At 37.7% G+C, this 20,625-nt stretch overlaps 1 protein-coding gene across 3 annotated transcripts in view; it reads left to right on the top strand.

Annotated features, from left to right (window-relative positions):
• LOC134800067 (proline dehydrogenase 1, mitochondrial) overlaps positions 1-20,625 on the top strand; it is a 52,889-nt gene that overhangs the window by 11,760 nt on the left and 20,504 nt on the right. The window contains exons 2-4 of one of the 3 annotated variants that reach the window (XM_063772531.1): positions 9,626-9,747; positions 10,639-10,725; positions 18,006-18,187. In XM_063772531.1, the coding sequence (XP_063628601.1) occupies positions 9,626-9,747; positions 10,639-10,725; positions 18,006-18,187 (391 nt within the window). Of the gene's footprint in view, positions 1-9,625; positions 9,748-10,638; positions 10,726-18,005; positions 18,188-18,278; positions 18,369-18,729; positions 18,861-20,625 lie in introns of those variants that run through there. The other 2 variants (XM_063772530.1, XM_063772529.1) reach the window with 2 other exon arrangements.

Below are 20,625 nucleotides of genomic sequence, written 5' to 3' on the forward strand. Positions count from 1 at the left end.
GATAAAGTGGATCATTTGATGCTTTTGAACAAGCTATCCTACAACGGCATAAAAGGGAATCTTCTTAGGTGGTTTGCCTCATATTTACAGAATCGCACCCAATTTGTTGTAGTGAATGGGTTCACATCGTCACCTACAGCCGTAACGTCTGGTGTGCCCCAGGGGTCAATTTTAGGGCCCCTGCTATTTGTAGTATTTATTAATGACATTTCGTCCTGCTTCGAACACAGTCACATCCTATTATATGCTGATGATCTCAAAATCTATAAAAGGGTGCAATGTCATGAAGACACCACCTTACTACAAGATGATTTAAATAAGCTTTATGACTATTGCAAAAAAAAAAAATTATTTCTAGCGTTCAACAAATGTAAACATATGATATTTACAAAAAAGAAAAACATAATTCGTAACTCATATCATATAAATCAAAACCGTCTGGAAACTATTGAAAGTACTCGTGATTTAGGTATGCACTTAGACTCGAAATTGACCCTTGATGTACACGTAGACAGCGTTGTAAAAAAAGCGTATCAGATGCTCGGCTTCATTATACGTACATCTAAAGCATTCAAAAAACAGGACACTCTTATTCTACTGTATCAATCACTTGTAAGATCATATCTTGAGTATGCTTCCGTAGCGTGGAACCCATACTATCAAATTTACATTGACAAAATAGAGATGGTGCAGAAGAAATTCTTACGTTTCCTAAATTTTAAAATGAAGAGTCCACGTTGTTCATACGCTGATCTTTTGATCAAGTATAACATTCTGTCTCTGGAGGACCGACGAGCCGTTGCTGACGCAGTGATGCTGCGCAACATCTGCGTAGCCGATGTAGACTGCCCGCAGCTCCTCGCGGCCCTACAGTTCCGCACTCCGCAGAAGTTGACCAGGTCCAAACATTTATTTAGTTTCCCGATTACGCGTTCCAACGCAGGCAAACGGGCTCCCATACACAGAATTTGCGACCACCACAACAAGCTACTCTCTAATGTAGATTTATTCTCATGCTCCCGCGCCTCATTCAAGGCTGCTGTCACAAAATTGTACAAAAAAAAAAAAAAAAAAAACAATAAGTAAACAGTAAGATAGATAATTATAGATCGTAACTTTCATAATATAAATTATTATGTTTAACTGTAGGTAAATTAAAGTAGTTTTAGTAGTTGTAGTTGAAATATTTAAGTGTTTGCATGTTACTAGGTTTACATTTAAATACCACTTATGTTCTCGGTGAGATATGTTTAAGGAAACAGCATAATCTATATTGTACTAGTTACGTATACTCTATCTATATTGTTCTTCACTTGCATGCTTCTGTTTTATCTCCTTGTAATAAATAAATAAATAAATAAATAAATAAGCGCCACTTGCACCAATCCACTAACCCGGAGTTAACCCGTTAATCCGTTAACCCAGTGTCAAATTGTACTGGTAACCTTGGTAATTCCAGGTTTAACCGACTTGCTAATGCCCGTCGCTTAAATATTTTTAAACAGGTTTGCTGGCTCGCATCGAGTTTTACCTCCCCAATGACGTACTGTAGGTACAGGTGGTTTTTGTCCTCCACAAATAGATATGTTTTTTCGTTGTTAGGAGGATCAAGCGCTTAAGTGGTAGCAATGATGGTTCAAATTACATATATACGAGTACATAGGTGGTTTTAGTTTCAATGTTAGTTTGCCTAATCTATTTATTTCGTGTTAAGTATAAACGAACAAAGGTCGAGGAAATTAATCATAACTCCCATAATAAATGATAAGTAAATTCTTACATTGGCAGTTAATTCAACAGCCTAAGTGATGAACATGGTCTTATCTTTCTCACTTTCCCACTGAGAGATTAGGCGGCGTATAGGAATATACCTACATATTTCTAATTCATTCTGATTGTTGAAGATGAATGGTGTTTAATTTTTTCTACAAATTTCCGAGTTAGAAGATCGTAGAAATACAAGATCGTAGAAAGACTTGTCAATGAATACTGAATGTCTGCTCTCCATGAAGGACCTCGAGACAACTATACAATTCTCGTGTCAATGAACTTACATTGCGTGAAAAAAACGAATAAACCGGTTTTATGCAAACTGGGGGAAACTCATAAATTGACCTGCTATGAAATGTAAACTTTAATTTGTAAATAATAAAGACTAAAATGGCATGTCGGACGCTCACGCAACTGTAATCTCGCGATCCTACGTAAGCATAATCGGAAAGCACACTTACACTTAGGGTTGCCAGATGGTCGGGATTTGGCGGGATTCTCCCGATTTTTAGCATGTGTTCCCGATTCCCGATAAAGTGAAAATTGTCCCGAAAACAGCTTCACGTTATAAAACAATAATTTCAAGTTCCGAACTGTCGTCGAGCGAGCGAGCTGACGTAGTGTCAATAATGTAAAATATCGTTGTTTTTAATTGAATGTATTTTTTCCCCGACTTAAGTCCCAAAATCCCGAAAAATTGATATTGTTTCCCGATAATAGCGCCTTTCGATCTGGCAACCCTACTTACACTGGTTCATCTACTTCGATTTGTATAAGAATAACAATTCAGAAGATGGAATTTTGCGTCGGCAACTTTATACTCCACAATTTATGCTAATTTGATCCTTGTTTCAAAGTCGTTAAGGCCCTATCAGACCGCAACAGAAGGTATCTTGCATGCTAAACACGAATCCTGCTAATATCTAAATTGGTGTCGAGATTATGCGTCAAATTCCAGAATCTAAAATCGCGATAGCAACGAATTATAGTCATACATGGCTGCTTTTAGGAGTCATTTCGCTGTTGACCCTGCCTTTAGGAAAGTAATGTACGGTGTGACGTAGTCCCGGTCGTTAGATGCCCGTTACGCAACGAATGCCGGGTGACGTAGTAGCGGACGTAATATGTACTACAACTACATATGCGAAAAACGTGACCTCCCAACAGAGCTTGCTAACTTTGTTGCCAGAACAATCTTCTGTATTCTTTCTATGATGACTAAGAAGTTATTATGGTTTGAATTATACTTTATAAATACCTATAGAGAAATTGTATGGCATAAATAAACGTATTCTACGAGGCACTAGTCTGGACGACGATATACATAGGTATATGTAGGTGTAAAATATAGATAAATATTACAATGGAAACAACATTCGAACTATGTCTTTTTGAGTTGCGATACTGGGAATACATCAGACTTCCACTAAATATTACGAAACTGATACAGTAGCTTTTCAACCATTGTAAAAGCTTCAGTGGCATTAGGACACTTTATACATAGTAATAGCGGACCCAGAACCCTTCCTTGTGCGGTCCCTGCGGGACTACGTGTGCTTCTTGGTTACTTCGATGTTTCATCAGTCATCCGTTAGGACTTGTGCACAAACCTTCATCATAAATCTTCACTTCGCACTTCAAAATAGCAAGTGTAATATTTATACGATATTTTGGAGCACGTGGCTTTAACCGGTCGGATGGAAAAAATAAAAAAATAATACACGTGAGGTTATGAGGAGGAGGGGGGTAGCCAAAAACCTCACCAAATATCACCAGGGGTGGGGGGGGCAAAAAGTAGCCGAAAACACCTCGCGTGATGTGTGCACAACCCCTTATACTTTTGATACGGACTAAGTGAAAACGATAATGCTGCCCGTTGGGTGAAGATTGTGAAGAACCTTGATATTCATTTGTAGATTTGTAGTGCGACCAAGAAATAAATAAACCTAATGAATCATTCCCAAAAAATATGTTTGCGGTCAAATTGCAAATTGCGCGACCCATACAAAATGTATGAAAAGCGTCGTGGCAATTAGACGCGACCGCAGAGTATGACCCTATTAATCCGAAATGCTAAAAATGGTATATTATATCTATACAATTACTCCCAGTTTCGCCTCTGACGCTTTTTCCCACCCCCGAGAACGATTAACCTAAATCCTTGCAAGGAAGGCTGGTTTTGATACGACCCTGACGATCGTCTTGGTGATTCTGGTGCGCATCTCAACGACTTTCGCTTAATTTCGCATGATCATAGAGAAAAAAATACATAGAGTGATCACTCCATACTTCAGTATTAGTACCAAAAAGACTATTATTTTCGTAGTCGACATCTAGCATCGACTTGCGGAATTAGCAGTACTAGCTGCTACTTGAAAATATATGTAGCACCGACCGAAAAGTCTAATGCTCAACAATTTATTAGTTGTAAATTTTTGTTCACTACAATTTTCGTGAAACAGACTGAGAATTCTAGTATCGAGTAGCGGTACTGCTAATTCCGCTTCTCGATGCTAGATGTCGACTCCGAAAATAATAGTCGTTTTGGTACCAAAACTGATGCATGGAGTGAGCACTCTATTCTTACTATATTTCTCTATGGCATGATGCACTAATCAGTCGTATTATTCAAAGTCGTATCAAAATACGATCAAAGGTGTAACAAGGTGTTAAATGAGAATCGGTTTTGCCCAAACTGTACATGTACAAACAGCAACACTAACTGTACATCGGTGGACCTTATTACAAAAGGCATAAGGGGTCGTCCAGAAATCATGTGATCCGTTAAGGGGCCCACTGATTAACAGTCCGCCGGACGGTATCGGCCTGTCACTGTCAGTTGTTCGGAACTGTCAAAATTTTGTTCTAACTGACAGGCCGATACCGTCCGGCGGACTGTTAATCAGGGGCCCCTTTAGAGGGGGGATGGCCGGGTAAGAAATATGACGAATGATCACGATGGGGGAGGGAAGTCAGAGAAGATATCACGTGTAACTTTTTTTTCAAAGTGGGAAAGCCAAAAACAACGATATTACTCAAAAATGTAATCAGATCAAATAATCGCTATTTTATATGCGTATTTACCCAATAAAAACATTTATCGCGCCAAATTTAAAACAGCTCGCATAGGCGCCATGGCCTTGTCGGCCTTGATTGCTTAGCGTCTAAGCATACCCGCATCATAACGTGATCTTGTGGCAGGGGTTGCGTTAAAATAAAAAAATATCACTAAAGGGGAGGGGGGTTCAAAAATAGGCCAAATATGATCACATATTTCTGGACGACCACTAAGGTTCACCTATGTAGAGTTAACAGTGTGGGCGATGGTGGATGTACGCAGCTATAGGTATGTATAGTTCAATCTCCCACCGGCCTTGCCGAAACTGATGAATCAAATCAACGGCCGTGCCCCTGACATTGTTTTTGCCAATACCGTGCCTATACTTACGTCTATTGAATGTGACGTATTGGTGTTGATGCCTAGTTCTTTAACTAGTTTGTATTGTACGGTAACTAGTACCGTCATAATTAACCGAGCGTTAGCGAAGGTTTCAGCTTGGGAAAAAATGTTACGTGTTTTGTCGTTTCAGTTTTTGGATTTTTTTCAAAATGGCGGAGTCATACTTTTATTACAGTTTTAAGTTATGCTCGTGATGTCTACAGCTCACAGAGCAACTGGCTTAAAATGATTGTGATTGTTTTAAAATATTGGTAGATGTGGTCATTACCTAAATTTTCAACTATTACCTTAATAACGCATATTAATATTCAATTTCAGACTTTTGTTACTCTTAAATATCTACTCATTTTCTCTAGGTAGGTATACATAATACATCACGTGCCACAGCTGTTTACCGTTGCTATGCGATGTTCTAGCATCACGAGACTCATTGCAAATGAGGTGATTACTGTTTGAAAAACTCGGAAAAATTGCTCGTCCTTGATAGTGTCTGTGGGGGCTTTTACGTACCTATGTACTTGTATACTCGTTATTCATTGGGCTACTGGAATTAAAGATAGATATAAGGTATGGATGGTTGATGAAGTATAATTTGCACCGATCTCTCAAGCAACTTGCTGCGGTACTAATAATATTTCGTCAACTATAACAATATCAAAGACATATGTAACTCCGTATAAGATGAATAAAGTCTAAGAAAAAAACGTGCCTCGGATATCAAGAAAAAGTCATTCTCGGATAGATGGCGCACACATCTTTGGCCTATGGTCGGCTAGATGGCGTTGACGACACCGTTTCATATTTAACAATTTTAACACATAGGTATCAGTGAATGAACATGGGTCAAAATGATATAAAAATAATACAATCATTTATCCATACATATATTTTTTTTCGATAGTTTTATACGTTTTCATTTTGAGTTTTAGTCGTATGTCGATAGATGGCAGTAAATTTACTGTAACTACAAAATTTACTATGTCAGGACCCCTTTATACTATCTATTATCTTTAACAATATTTATTGAACTCAGGAGCGACCGAAACGAAAACATTTTCACACACAAACTCAATTAGGTAGATTATTGTCTTTCCTTTTATGACTTACGGATATGGAAATATAAATCCCCATGTTCATACAGGATCAAGCCTACACACACATACATCCTTTTTATTCTGCAAATGAGATACGATATATGTATGCAGGCCGCTCGACTTGCTCCTACTTGGAAATGCTTGAAAATTATAACTTATTCGCAATTTTTATTATGAATTATTACGCTCACGCGAGACATCATTTAAATTTTTGAGCCGACCAGTTGCTTATATAGGTACTTACCTAAGTTTAAAAACTAATCTTCCACTGCAAGGCCACCGAGTCTCATGACCGGATGGACGAATCCTATTCAAACTTATTAGGTAATACTATAAATAGCTTAAAGTTTAAACTAAGGACATTCGGAGGACGTTCGCTCTGCCATTGACATTGACTTGGCTGCGATGCCGCTTGGTAACATGGGTGTTATATACGGTAGCGTAACCTAACCTGTCTTCTTATGTTGATGTGATGGCACTGATGGGCATCTGGTGTTGCTGCTTCTGAGATTTCGTAGTTGGTAGTTGATGTCGGCTGAGATGGGCTTTGCTTTGAGCCGCTATTTTAACAGAATAGGCATACCATAAATAACGCTAGCCAGCAAATTAAATTACGATACACACTTACCTATTAGTTCGTATTGTATGAAATCTAAAGGAGTTTACATCTATCCTTCCGCCGTACACTTTCTGGTATCTTGTTGCTAAGAGGGACAGGGAAATAAACATATACATATAGGTACTTTTCTCTGATCGTCTCACCATAAAAAGTCCTGAACAACAACTTAAAGAAGGCTGATGACGAATATGCTGCCAAAATTAAAAAGGTGACCGTCTTTTCTTCAAGTAATTACCAATACGAATACGTGTAAGTACTTATAAGTATTATTAGTTGACGGTCCGATTGCGAAATAGATCAAAAGGAATAAATATTTAACGTTTCAATTCAAGTAATAAGTTTCCGGAAAAAAGGGATTCAATTTGAAAAAGAAACCGCTTTTGTACTTTAAATAGCCCAGTAAGTATACTTACTCGTATATACGTCTTATACGGTTGACATTGAACTTGACTATGATCGCCGTTGGTAACACATGGTTGCTTAATTATCAGGCGGCGTTGAGCGTGCAAATGCAAGTGAAATGCATACATACCAACTTCATCACGCTTATGTGCTGAATTGATTTATAGCGAAATTTACGTCTACTCCGGCTTATTTGCAGTCAAGACCATACAATAATTATAACAATTTCAGTGGGTACTTTACTTTATATTAATTATGATTACTCTTGAGCATGGTCTAATAAAACATGGTCTTCCATTCCCAGAGTGACACGGGCCTACGTCACAATAACATTGCCACTTTATTTCAACATAACATGTTACATGGGTACATTATACCTATGGTTAATAAGTTAAAATATTTCTTTATAATTTTATAATTTTCATTTATATGTATTTTAGCTTAAATTTTACAATAACACGTCATTTTTAATTACTCGTTAGCAATATCTTCCGATTCACGAAAGAAATTTCAGACTTTCGGGTAATTCTGTTTATACTACTGGCAACACAGGATAGCGCTGTGCACATTTGACAATTCGGATCTAGATAACTTCATGCCCTGACCGTCATCCTTGTCGAACGCGTGTTAATTGTTATTTCCTTCTCGCTCAGTGTCAGCAGTCGCAGTGTTTTCCAAACTTTTCACGTCGTAAGCTTGGTAATTAATGTGTAACTGTGAATTAGTTTTTTAAACGTTTGTCTTGTATAGATAAATAAAGTTTAATTTAATACATTAGATTTGTTTTATTTTACTATGTTTCTACATGAATAACTTAAAATTAATGCCGTTAAAATAATTTTCACCGTTGGTTAAAATTCTCCCACATTTCAAAGTTTGAGAACCTGTAAACAGCATGATGACGTAGGCGCGTGTCAGTTAGGTCATACGCGAATCTCGGAATGGAGTACCAGGCGGAGTATATTATTATACCATGCTCTTGAGTGCGAGTTCATATGCCCATGCCCGATTTACGCACTGATTAACACTAGGTAGTGTTAAGTGCGAGATACATTTTCTACTAAAAGTAAGTATATAGCAAATGTATGAAATCGCATTTAACACTACCTTAAGTATCTAATCAATGTTTACACATAGACCCATGCATTAATTTCTCAGTCAATGAAATTTTGCTTGGTTATTGTATAGTATGAGTCGAAACTAACATATAAATATCCAAAAAAAAAAACACTCCTAAGTTAGGTATTTATACGTAAAAATACAAATCTGTTTATATATTGAACTGAGTAATTCCTCCGTCCAAAATTATTTTACCAAATAAGTTATTTGTATCAGTATGTAATACTAGAAAAAAATCTAAAACTTTTGTCAAACATGAGAATATTTTTATATGATAATTCCTTTTTTTGTCGCTCATTTTCATCGGAAAATTGCTCTGTCATTTTTTTCTTCTTATATGATCTTAGAATATAATTTGGCGTAGTGGGTAAGAAAATAAAAAAAAATGCATACCCAAATTTATGTATTTTAGAACTATTAAAAACTGAGAGTGGAAAATTTCTCAGCCTGATTTCTTTTTAAATATGTACTAAGTAGTCACGTATACACTTAAATCCAAAATATCCAAAAGAAATATCATCCCTTGTACACCCCGCTCCCTACACACTGCTCCCGATATGTTTAGTTTTTAATACGCTCGTTATTTTTTGGATGTTTTTATAGTTGAATAGAAAGACAACTGTGAACTTAATTCAGTAAATAAAATGGATAGAGAAATTTTCCACAGCGAGTAAAAAGGCAAATTCTGAAAATAGTACAGTTACATGGTAATTTTTTTAGATTTTCATTTTGTAGGTATAAAACTGCAATAATATGGCATTCCAGTGAAAAAATTAGACGGAGCAATTTTCCGGTCCCAGACACGCCAAAAATTATATTTTATTAATATTGGTATTTCTGCTGGGATTTTTTTTTGATATTTCATATATTGTTGCAATACGTTACATGAATATGTCCGGTGAAGAAAGTTTGAACGGAGCATTTTTCCGTAAAAAGATATTAACGATTTAAGACTTTAGGTATTTACTTTAATTCTATTATTATTATTCTTTGGAAATTTATGCAATACTTTTTATTTATTGATACTTTATTATACTGTAAAGCTTTTTCTGGCTGAGGAATTACTGCGGGGTCCACTACCTTTATTTACTACACTAAATATATAACAAACAATCTCTATACTCCCTATTGTATATTTCACGTTATTGTATATTTGTACAGCTGATGAAACGGATGCGGCAAGTGGTCGGGAAGAAGCTCTTCGAGATGATAATGAAAGCCACGTTCTACGGGCAATTCGTCGCTGGCGAAGACCAGAATAAGATCCGACCCACGCTCGACAGGTAAATATCAGGGTCTTCTAAGTAGGTCTAGCTTGTTGGTAGCAAACATATTGCCCGTTGACGGCGATATAGGCCATTTTTTTTAAGTATTTAGTTAGTAAGTTTTATTATATTTGTTTTTGTTTATTTCTTTTAGTTTTAATTTACAAAACATTATAAATATAGCTACCAACAATCTGGCCACTAAATAGTTTTACTGCCATCCGGCTGTAAAGCGTCAACATTCGTCCCGCTGCGCTAAATGAAGTAGTAGTAGTAGTAATCACTTTATTGTACACAACACAGGTTTACAAAAATAGATTACAGTAATGGAAGTACAAAGGCGAACTTATCCATATAAGGGATCTCTTCCAGCTAACCTTCGATTAGATGAGAGGAAAACTCCAGTCAGGTCAGATAGACAAACTTACGGGATTTAAGTTTACGGTAGATGTCGCTAAGGCACCTCCCTAAGGCACATATGGTGGAAATATTCGTTGTCCTCTAGTGTGTTCTCGGTAGCTCGAGGCAAGGCGATGGGCTAGTGATCCAGAGTCTCGAGTTCGAGCCTCGCCCGAGACCGTGAATTTTTCCACTTTTCATTTATTTCTAAGCCTTCAGCAAAGCCAGTTAAAGGTGATATAACTAAAATTGTTACAGACGTAGTGCATTATAATTGTTTTTCATCATAAGTATTTCCTCGGAAACGTTCGTATTTGTCATGCTAATTCAGTCAACCGCAGTACTTTTTGTACCGAGACCGACTGAAATAGCAAGAAACGTTCGTACGTTTCCGTGAAAATACGATAGAAAATAATTATGCACTACATCTGTTATGTAGGGATTCCCCTTTTCCCTTCTTCAGCAGACATACACTAAATGTCATTCTAAAGTGGCTGTTTCCATTTCCAGACTGCGATCATTCGGCGTCAAGTCAATCCTCGACTACTCCGTCGAGGAGGACCTCTCCCAGGAGGAGGCGGAGAAGCGAGAAGTCAGGTAAACTAGTTCTACTTTCACTAGCGCCCCCTGACGGCACCAATAGGAATGCCAATTTGGTGCATGATAATTTTTCAAGTTTTTAGTAATTTTTTCATGCTTTTGGTATCACTCTGTTTGTATATAATAAGACGGTTGTATGCAGTATTGCAGTCCACCCAGCTTGAGCATATACGGTATGTCTCTGACCATGGGGCTTTAAATTCAGGGCTCGATTCTACTCGCTAAACTGAGCTACTTATATATGGGATCAACCCCGAAAGCACGAACAGCCAAACATTTGATCAGCCAAAATGTATAAAAAAGCCCTAAATTTAAAGCCTCTTGGCCAGAAACCCCCTACATGGAAATGGACCAATATGTTATTTGAACTTTTACAGAATAGAAGGTACAATTCGTTTTTATGTTTTTTTTAAAGTAGGTATCCTTCAATTTGTATTACACCGCTTTAATATGGAATTAACGCAAATCGCAATGTGGCTACAGATGTTTGTTGCTTGAATGAGCAGAGCATTTGTTAAAATGTAGAAAATGATGCTTTAGTTAATACACTATGCTATTTTAATTACCAAAATATGTACCATGGTATTGCAGAAGTGTCGGGTACGTGACATAATTTTTTAACACTTTTGATAAAGCTAAGAATAAAAGAGATAACGTTGATAACTAGTTTTTAATACAACGGTATATTAATACAGATTTCTGCAGTACAGGTTATTAAGGTCGCTGCCATACGCGTCACGTACCCGACACAGTAGGTAGTCCTTTTTGTGGAATGCTCTCATAACGAATAGGAAATGAATAACGAGTAAACATTTTAAAACATTGACTCGATTAACAATACTTACAGACCTTACAGTTATACTTATAAATTTTTAATTTACCCACATCTTTTAACCGTTATCGTCATCCTTCCATTTGTCTCACCGATGTCTGATAACCATACAAATCACATAACGCACATAAGTATCTGTACGAAATCTGTAAGTCAATTTTGCTATTCGTAATGGCAGGCGTGGCTCACTCCGCGATTTCGTCGCTTTGCTACAGGTAGCTAAAAGTACATCCGTTCGGCCCCAATTTTGGGGAAAGCCATAAGCCGCGCGTGGCGCCGTCGCCACCTAGCGGCCATATCTGTGCTGATCGTAACAGACGCGTTTTATTAGAGAGTGAGTGTACCTAGTACTATTATTTATTCTGTAGTAATGGTGCCACTGTTGGTGTGATCAATACGTCACAAAAGTCTTAATTTGTAATCTTCAAATCTAAATACCAGTGCATTATTTCAACCACTTCAGCGGTATACCCTTTTACAACTCGGAACTCATCTCATAACTCTTCATTCGCGCAGTAGGTATGTAGCGTCCGACCGTCACCCGCCCGCAATTTTCTCATTATTTTCGCTTGTCAAAGACACGCCGGTTAACACTTATGTATGTATGTGTTGTACGTATGTATGCGTAGCTCGCCACAATGGAATCGTGATTCTAAAATAGTTGAGCGCCCGTAAGAGACGGCCTTCGGCTGACAATCATGAAACGCGAACAGTTGTAACGGCCATCTCACTCGGTTTCTTTTGTTTTTTATAAGGCCGATAGGTTATTCCAATAGACGCTCGGGAAGATCTTTATTTAAGTTTTCTCTCTGATAACGTATAGTTTCTACTCAACCGCGACCTGCTACTGTTTGGAATAACCCGCGCAATATTTGTCATTTATCGTTGTGGATGTAACATCTATCACATAAATCACATTCGTTCTCACAAATGTGTGTAAGACTGACAATTGTGTTACTCGGAACGATTAAAAGATATAAACGTAACTTTTTTACGTTAATAACCGCGTTTAATTATTTCCAATATCACTGCAATTAGGTATTGTTTTAGTAGAATTACTTAATTAAAATTACATAAAAAAGCGTGATATCCTGATATCGGTATTATTTAACGATGTTTAGATTTAACTACAGAAACCTAAGTAACGTAACTAGGTATTCATGAGAAACTATTATTTTAAAAACCATTAAACATACATTGTATGCTATTATTGCTATTCTTCCTTGTCCATTCTCTTATATCAGTGTGAACCACGAGTTTGGTTACAAAATTATCCTCATACGAGTGAGGTTAGGTACCTACCTATAATAATAAAAGTCGATGTTGAGTCATTAATATACTAAGATATTATTATATTTACCTAAATTCATTTATACATAGATTACGCTCATTGTGCTATGTGCACAATTAATACATATATAACTAAGAAATCTAAGAATCAGTCTATGAAATAATTTATTTATAAATTAATTCCGTATTTTATTAGTTTAATTTTAAAATGCCCTAAGCTTTGTGACACGTCAGTTAGATTGCAGGTTGTATAAATACTGGAGGCGTGAAATCACAGGCTACAAGTGCCATGGGATCCTCCCCATTACCTCAACCCCAAAAATCTCAACACATAAAGGAGGTGCCACTGAAATATAGAAAACCACCGCTATAGTTAGATCTAGAACTTAAGCGTCCTCTTCCATTATTTCAGAAGCAGTACGACAAGTTTTCGCTTACAAGAATTGCTAAAAAACGGCCCCCGGAGCCTCCAAGACATTGCAGTTGCCGGGTTTTTTCTTTTGTTTCTTTTCTTTTTAGCCGCCATCTTGAATTCATCTTTAGTGTGTTCGAGTAGACTCTATTTAAAAAGTAATTGACTCATTTTTAACGCCTTTCAGCTTGTAGTGTTGTTAATTAGTTTTCTTTTAGCTAATTAGCGAAGCTACGTTTGTAATTATTGTAATGTGATTTAGCAGTTACTTAGCGAATGCTAGCGAGTAACTGTGTAGTTTGCCAATACATTTACAAATAATTATCGGCATTATCACTATATTAAGTTTAGTTAGCTATGTTAATTTTATTTTTAATTTACAACGTTCTACTGTTAAATTTTTCTTGGGCAGAACTGGGATTTCGATTGAATTAATTTATAGACATTTATATAGCTAAGTACCTTACTAAAAATCGGCATTTGTATTTTATTGCTATTGTTTTCATGGGGGTCTTTACATTTATGTTTTATGTCATATATTTATTTTCTACAATCTTTTTTCCGGAACTTCAACTACGTACAATGATGATTTCCGTGATAAAAACTATACCTTGGCCTTTTCCGTGATTCAAAATATCCTCAAACTAAATTTCATCTAAATCGGTTCAACGGTTTAAGCGTGAAGAGGCAACAGACAGACAAACAGAGTTACATTCGCATTTATAATTAGTAGGGATTTTACTTTTATCATACTACTTTTAATGGTGTAGTTTCATTTTGAAAATTTGTAAGTACACGATATTATAATGAGAAGTTTATGTTAATGATACCCACTGAGGGGTAATGCGCGTGACATTGAGTGGTTATAGTTGGTCAAGCCGATCTCGTCAGTAGAAGAAGGCGGCAAATTTGAAAAATGTAGGCGCGAAGGGATATCGTCTCATAGAAAATTTGAATTTCGCGCCTTTTTCTACTGACAAGATTTGCTTGACCGTCTATCTGTACCTAGTATCAATTTTACTCAATACAATGAGGCCCTATTCAGATTAATAATCTGTCATGGTTTTGATTTGGACCTTGAAGGTCGCTCACACGTGCGTGAGATGCGCGCCAATGAGAAAGACGATCGTATCAAAACAAGTTCAAAACCATAACAAGTTGTGATATCTGAATCAGGCTGATGTTTGACACAGACCATCGCCCACACTGTTAACTGTGCATCGGTGAACCTTATGCCTATTGTCATAAGGTCCATCGTGTACATTCAAGTGTAAAAATATGGGTGTATATAGACGACTTACTCAAAATTATGTCCCATAGTTCTTAATTCGCTAACATAAAGAGCTATGGGACATATTTTTGAGATGATTTGTGCATCCATATTTTTACACTTGACTGTACAGTTAGGAGTGTTGCCGTTTGTACGGCTTCTACAAATGAGTAACGGACGTCATCTCCCATGTCCGTACATCGTGCAACTGATTGATCACGATTCATGAGAATTGGCCGTCAATGACTGATTTGATATTTGGCTTCTTAGTGCTGATACTTTAATAGATGACGTCTGACCAGGTCGTTTTGACTCCCCGTTATAATTTTCGCATTTGGATTAAAAGATGTGACCAAACGTATCTGACGGAAAACTATCCTGTTCGTAATAGCCTACATTAGTGAACTTAACATGTGTCGTGCCAGAGTTGAAAATCTGACCTGCACATGGCCAAAGTCGCTAAAAGCTAGTCTTGCTGAACTAAATGTCATTCTGGACAACACAACAACAACACAACATAACAATAGACAATATATATGTCGCAGTCAAAAGTGTGAACTGGTCAAAAGAACTTTTAACCGACAAAAACAGGCAAAACTGCTTTTGACTGAGCATGTTGGTCAAAAGTAGTTTTACCTGAAAATTTCACCTGAAAGTCATTAAGCGACGTAATGTTTGTATGACACTGTCTCAATGTACGGAGTCCCCCGAATATTTGCAGGCTTGCCGCGATGGCCATCCTTTAGGATCACTGCGACTACAATCTAAACAAAAATTACTTATTCAGCTTTCGAGTCTATTATACAGACTACACAAGTATAGGTGACAACGTTTTTCACAAAACGGGAGCGGCAAACACGACCACAAGCCTGGCAGGTGTAAGTGCCCGTGACGAACAGATGTGCTGATGACGCTTGCTTGGCTGGCTTACTTGCGAGTGCCTTAAACCAGGCTTCATCGTGAATTTTACGTACGTCGAACACCAGTTTGTGCCACTAAAAAAGGTAGGGATTCTGTAATAGGGTAACTAACAGCTTCAAAATTGCTTTTATTCTTGAAAGCGTCGGTTATCTTATCTTACTAAAAATTTTTTACACGCTAAATACTAATTTAATGAAGATTGTTAAATTTAAATAAAACTTGTATAGTAAAACGGCTGTTGTCGGCAGCCAACACTGCATATCAGTTATAAAATTTTCCAATGATTTCGTAAGAACTCATAAACATATTTTTGCAATGAAACATAATGCATCTTATTATATGATTTGTTTGATGCAGATGTCAAGTTCAAAAAATATAGGTACCTGAAATGAAAGTGGCTATGTACTGCCACATACCATTACTTATAAATCATAGTAATTGATATTTAACCCTTTGAACGCCACGCCTTTCGTGTGCGCGTTAGTTCACTTCTTTCGGTGCGATTCAGGAAATGAATTAGACATTCACTAGATATGAAATAGAAAAGATATGTGATGATCCACGGCAAAAGGTACCATTGCCTCGGCTGAATATTGTAGCGGCGTCAATGATAGCGTAAGCGCCAGCCGCCATAAGGTACCTTTTGCCGTGGAACGTAGAATAAAATAGAATATTTTTATTGACAAAAGAAAACGATCTTACAGACACATGGACACAGGTGGATCACAAACTAGGCTATGCCTGTGACTTGGGCTCCTAGAATGCAATTGACATTAGACATTTTTTACAGAAAATATTACCGACATTTAAATAACTAAGTATTAGTATAAAAGGAAAAGTTAAAGTTACGTCACATATCTTTACCATTTCATATCTAGTGAATGTCTAATTCATTTCCCAAATCGCGCCGTTTGGAGGTCATAGAGTTAAACCATGACTGATATATTATAACATAAATGAGTACCTATAGCTACAGTAGTTACACGTGTAGGTACCTTCTTACTATTTTTTCGTTGAGCTGCCAGCAAAAAATATCTACGGATGAATGAAGTTGAAAGCGTAAGCGTTAGTGGTCTGGCGGGTCATGGGAGTGTAACTAACCGTTTTACCGTAGGTATTTTTTGCACACAGTTTCAAGACGTATGATAGCTAACCGTGGAATCCCTCTCCGTCACACACTACTTGTTAGAAAGGGAAACAGATTTATATTTAAGCAATCAAGGAGCTATTGACACGATATTAATAGGTACGACCATTACAATGTCTCAGAGAAAGTAATCTACTTCTAGCTCGTGCCAAAAACGTCCGTCATATTAGGGTGACCCACTTGTCCGCCGATTCTTTCTAGACTAAAATACACAAAAAGTCTAAAATACACCTTATGGCTTGTTCGGCAGATTCGAAATTGCTTTGACACGAAATTGGCTAGAGCGTGCTAGACTATTGGATTGTTAAGAACCTAAATTAGACTTTATAACTAGTTCGTGTGAGTTTAAATTGGTTTGTCACGAATTGTTCTGGCGTTTTGCCAAATTTTAAGCATCTTATGTTCGTATGTATGGAGGTTCAGATCGATAAGATTGCTTCCTATTTCTATAACGATTAGCAGTGAGAGTGATTTTTTGACATTTATCTCAAGGGGATATGGTTCATAATTGTATACTTTTAAACCGATATTATATTAGGCACATGTAACATAGTTTAATTCGCGTACTTTGGTGTCGTTTACCCATTTTAATACTGAAGCACTACCACCAGTTTTAACATTGACATATTCACTCACGTTTAAGTAACTTACTTTCTATGCATCTCGCTCGTACTCGCATATTAGTGCAAGCGAGATGTATAGAAAGTAATTTACGTAGACGCGAGTTAATCTGTCAATGTCAAAACTGGTGGTAGCCGTACTGGTCTATTTTAAGAAAGTATAGGAACTGAAGAACACGTGTATAAAGAATGGGACGAACATTTATGAGTTCATTCATACGGACCATTTATTATTATTTAATAGACGACATCTTCAAAGAACCCGGTAACTAATAAAATAAAGTATAAAAAGTTAGTTAATGTAACTCAGTTAGAAGATTGTAAATTCGAACTAATAAAAAGTAGTGTAAATTCGAACTATAATTAAATGGTTCTTATTGCAATTATTTATTACTAATTAACGTAGGGAACTTCTAGACGAGTTGAGACACGTGAGTTGAGTTTTTTTGCCAGCGATTATCTAGTGATTCCTACATGCAGCGTATATAGCCGGTCAAGCAAGTTTGCCAGTAGAAAAAGGCGCGAAATTCAAATTGTCTATGGGATGATTATTCTTCGCGCCTACATTTTTGATATTTGCCTCTTTTTTCTACTGACGGAAATGACATGACAGACTATAGGTAGATAGGTATAGATGGTCAACCAAATCTTGTCAGTAGAAAAAGGCGCGAAATTTAAATTTTCTATGAGACGATATCCCTTCGCGCCCACATTTTTCAAATATGCCGCCTTTCTCTATTAGTCTCATTTGTTTATTCTTCAACTGACATTCTTTCTCTTTCCAGCGCTTCAATCTCCCAAAGCGGAGATAAAGAGGAAGAGGGACAGCTGAAGCAGTACCATGTGGAGCAGCGCTTCGCCGACCGCCGGTACAAAGTGCACAGTGCGCGCACGTACTTCTACCTCAACGAGGCGGCGTGCGAGAGGAACATGGAGGCGTTCCTCAAGAGTATCGAAGCTGTGGCCGGTGAGTCTCTTTCACACTCCTTCGACTAGTCATGGGTTGGACAAGGAGGGCCAACACTTAGAGTAGTGATTTGCTAACTGCCGTTACAAGGTGCACAGTGCGAGGACGTACTTCTACCTCAACGAGGCGGCGTGCGAGAGGAACATGGAGGCGTTCCTCAAGAGTATCGAAGCTGTGGCCGGTGAGTCTCTTTCACACCTCTTCGACTAGTCATGGGTGGGACAAGGAGAGCAAACACTTACTTCTACCTCAAAAGGCGGCGTGCGAGAGGAACATGGAGGCGTTCCTCAAGAGTATCGAAGCTGTGGCCGGTGAGTCTCTTTCACTCCCCTTCGACTAGTCATGGGTGGGAAAAGGAGGGCAAACACTTAGAGTAGTGGTTTGCTAACCGCCGGTACAAAGTGCACAGTGCGCGCACGTACTTCTACCTCAACGAGGCGGCGTGCGAGAGGAACATGGAGGCGTTCCTCAAGAGTATCGAAGCTGTGGCCGGTGAGTCTCTTTCACACTGCTTTGATTTGCCATGGGTGGGATAAGGAGGGCCAACATTTGGAGTAGTGGTTTGCTGACCGCCGGTACAAAGTGCACAGTGCGCGCACGTACTTCTACCTCAACGAGGCGGCGTGCGAGAGGAACATGGAGGCGTTCCTCAAGAGTATCGAAGCTGTGGCCGGTGAGTCTCTTTCACACTGCTTTGATTTGCCATGGGTGGGATAAGGATAGGGTTAGCTGTACCACGTAAAGCAGTGTGGTCAGTGAGATTCCATAGGATATGGTTAGAATGTTACCATGAAAATTGCGGTAGAAACTAAAGACTATTTTTCAGTAGCTTTGCCAGGTTTATCACAAACTCTTTTATAGTATCACCGCATCAGGCTTCTATTAATTAATTTGTTTCCCTTCTACCAAATACAAATGTCAAAGTATCAGATAAGGGTCATACCAATAATCTTCGAGCAACACCGGCTTCCGACAGGTCGGAAGGGAGGAGCCCTAGCGATATCTTACCGTACAAATCGTTCTGTCATTTCTTGCGGGGGGAAACGTGCACACAGTCGCACTTCTCACTCACTACATACAAAATCCAATCTGTAATGATGACATCAATACATAGAAAATGACACACGTCAAAGATACATGTTGCACACCTCGATCTCTTTATTGTGCACGGATGAGTCGTGTGCATGCACAGTTGATCTTGTCATTATTGTACCTCGGCAGAGGGGAAATAGTGCGAATGCCGACTCCCTTCCGTGTTGCTCGAAGCAAATAATAGCTTGAGGCTTTTAGGCAGTTTATGAATAACAGATATAAAATTTACTGTTCTCATCTAGATTACGAAGAACGTTTCAACGATGAACCTATCGAAGCTGTGGGATTTGACGTAAACTGTACCGTAATTTATTTACTTGTTCTTGCAACTTACAGTCCACTGCAATAATATCTTGCATGGCAAAGCGCGCAACTACTATTTCTGATACCATCTCATCGGGGCTATTGAAATGTGTCATATTTGTAGAGTTTTTCTTTGTCAGATATTATTGCAAGACTGCATCTGTAGTTTTAAGATGAATAGCGTGGAGGTGGGAGTATGGGCTAAGTCCGGACACCTGGGTCGTTCGACACGACCTCTCGGTCGTGGGTTCATTTCTCGTAAATAATATATTTTTCACCTCAGCAGCTCGAACAAGGGTACTTTGCTTCTTAAAAACAGTGAGCAAAATGCGATTTTGCTCACTGAGTCATTTTGTCTCACTGAGTGAGACAAAATGACATTCAAGTGACCTTTATAGTCAAATGTCATTTCAACATGCGGGGTCTAATACAAGTTCGATATACTTGGGTTCTATTATCTCTGTCCCTCTAGGTATGTTCTCACTGCTTAGGGTGAAAATTTTGTGTACTACACGAGATCAAAGTTATTTACATCTCGTCCGCTTTTGAATCCCTTACTACGCTCAAGATTCTAAATTAGAGATTATTATAGAATCTTTCGCTTGCACGGGACTCAAAATAAGCACTCGAAGAAATATCAAACTTTGATCTCTTGTTGTACAAATAACTATTCCATGGTATTCATGCGCAAAGTATTAAATGGTAGATTATTCAATTGTTTTTATTTGTATCACTACTTACATATGTAGGTATTGTAGGTATTGTCAATATTACAAACGTACTTCTCATTACAAATATTAAAATAAGTAGATAGTTAAGTCGATACCTAACCTTATAAAGCAATTCAGTGTAATTTCCATTGTCACAAATATAGTAATAATCAGACATCGTCAATTTTATAGCATTTTCGATGCAGCGAAGTGGTGTTAACGGAATTGGTAGAAACAATTTGAACTCTAATGATTAATTAGCGATAATTACGTTAATATTAACCTTAATTTACAATTTCAGTAGGAATTACCTATACCAATTCTGTTAACACC

The sequence above is a fragment of the Cydia splendana genome, chromosome 19 (assembly GCF_910591565.1).
Source record: "Cydia splendana chromosome 19, ilCydSple1.2, whole genome shotgun sequence".
NCBI lineage: Eukaryota > Metazoa > Arthropoda > Insecta > Lepidoptera > Tortricidae > Cydia > Cydia splendana.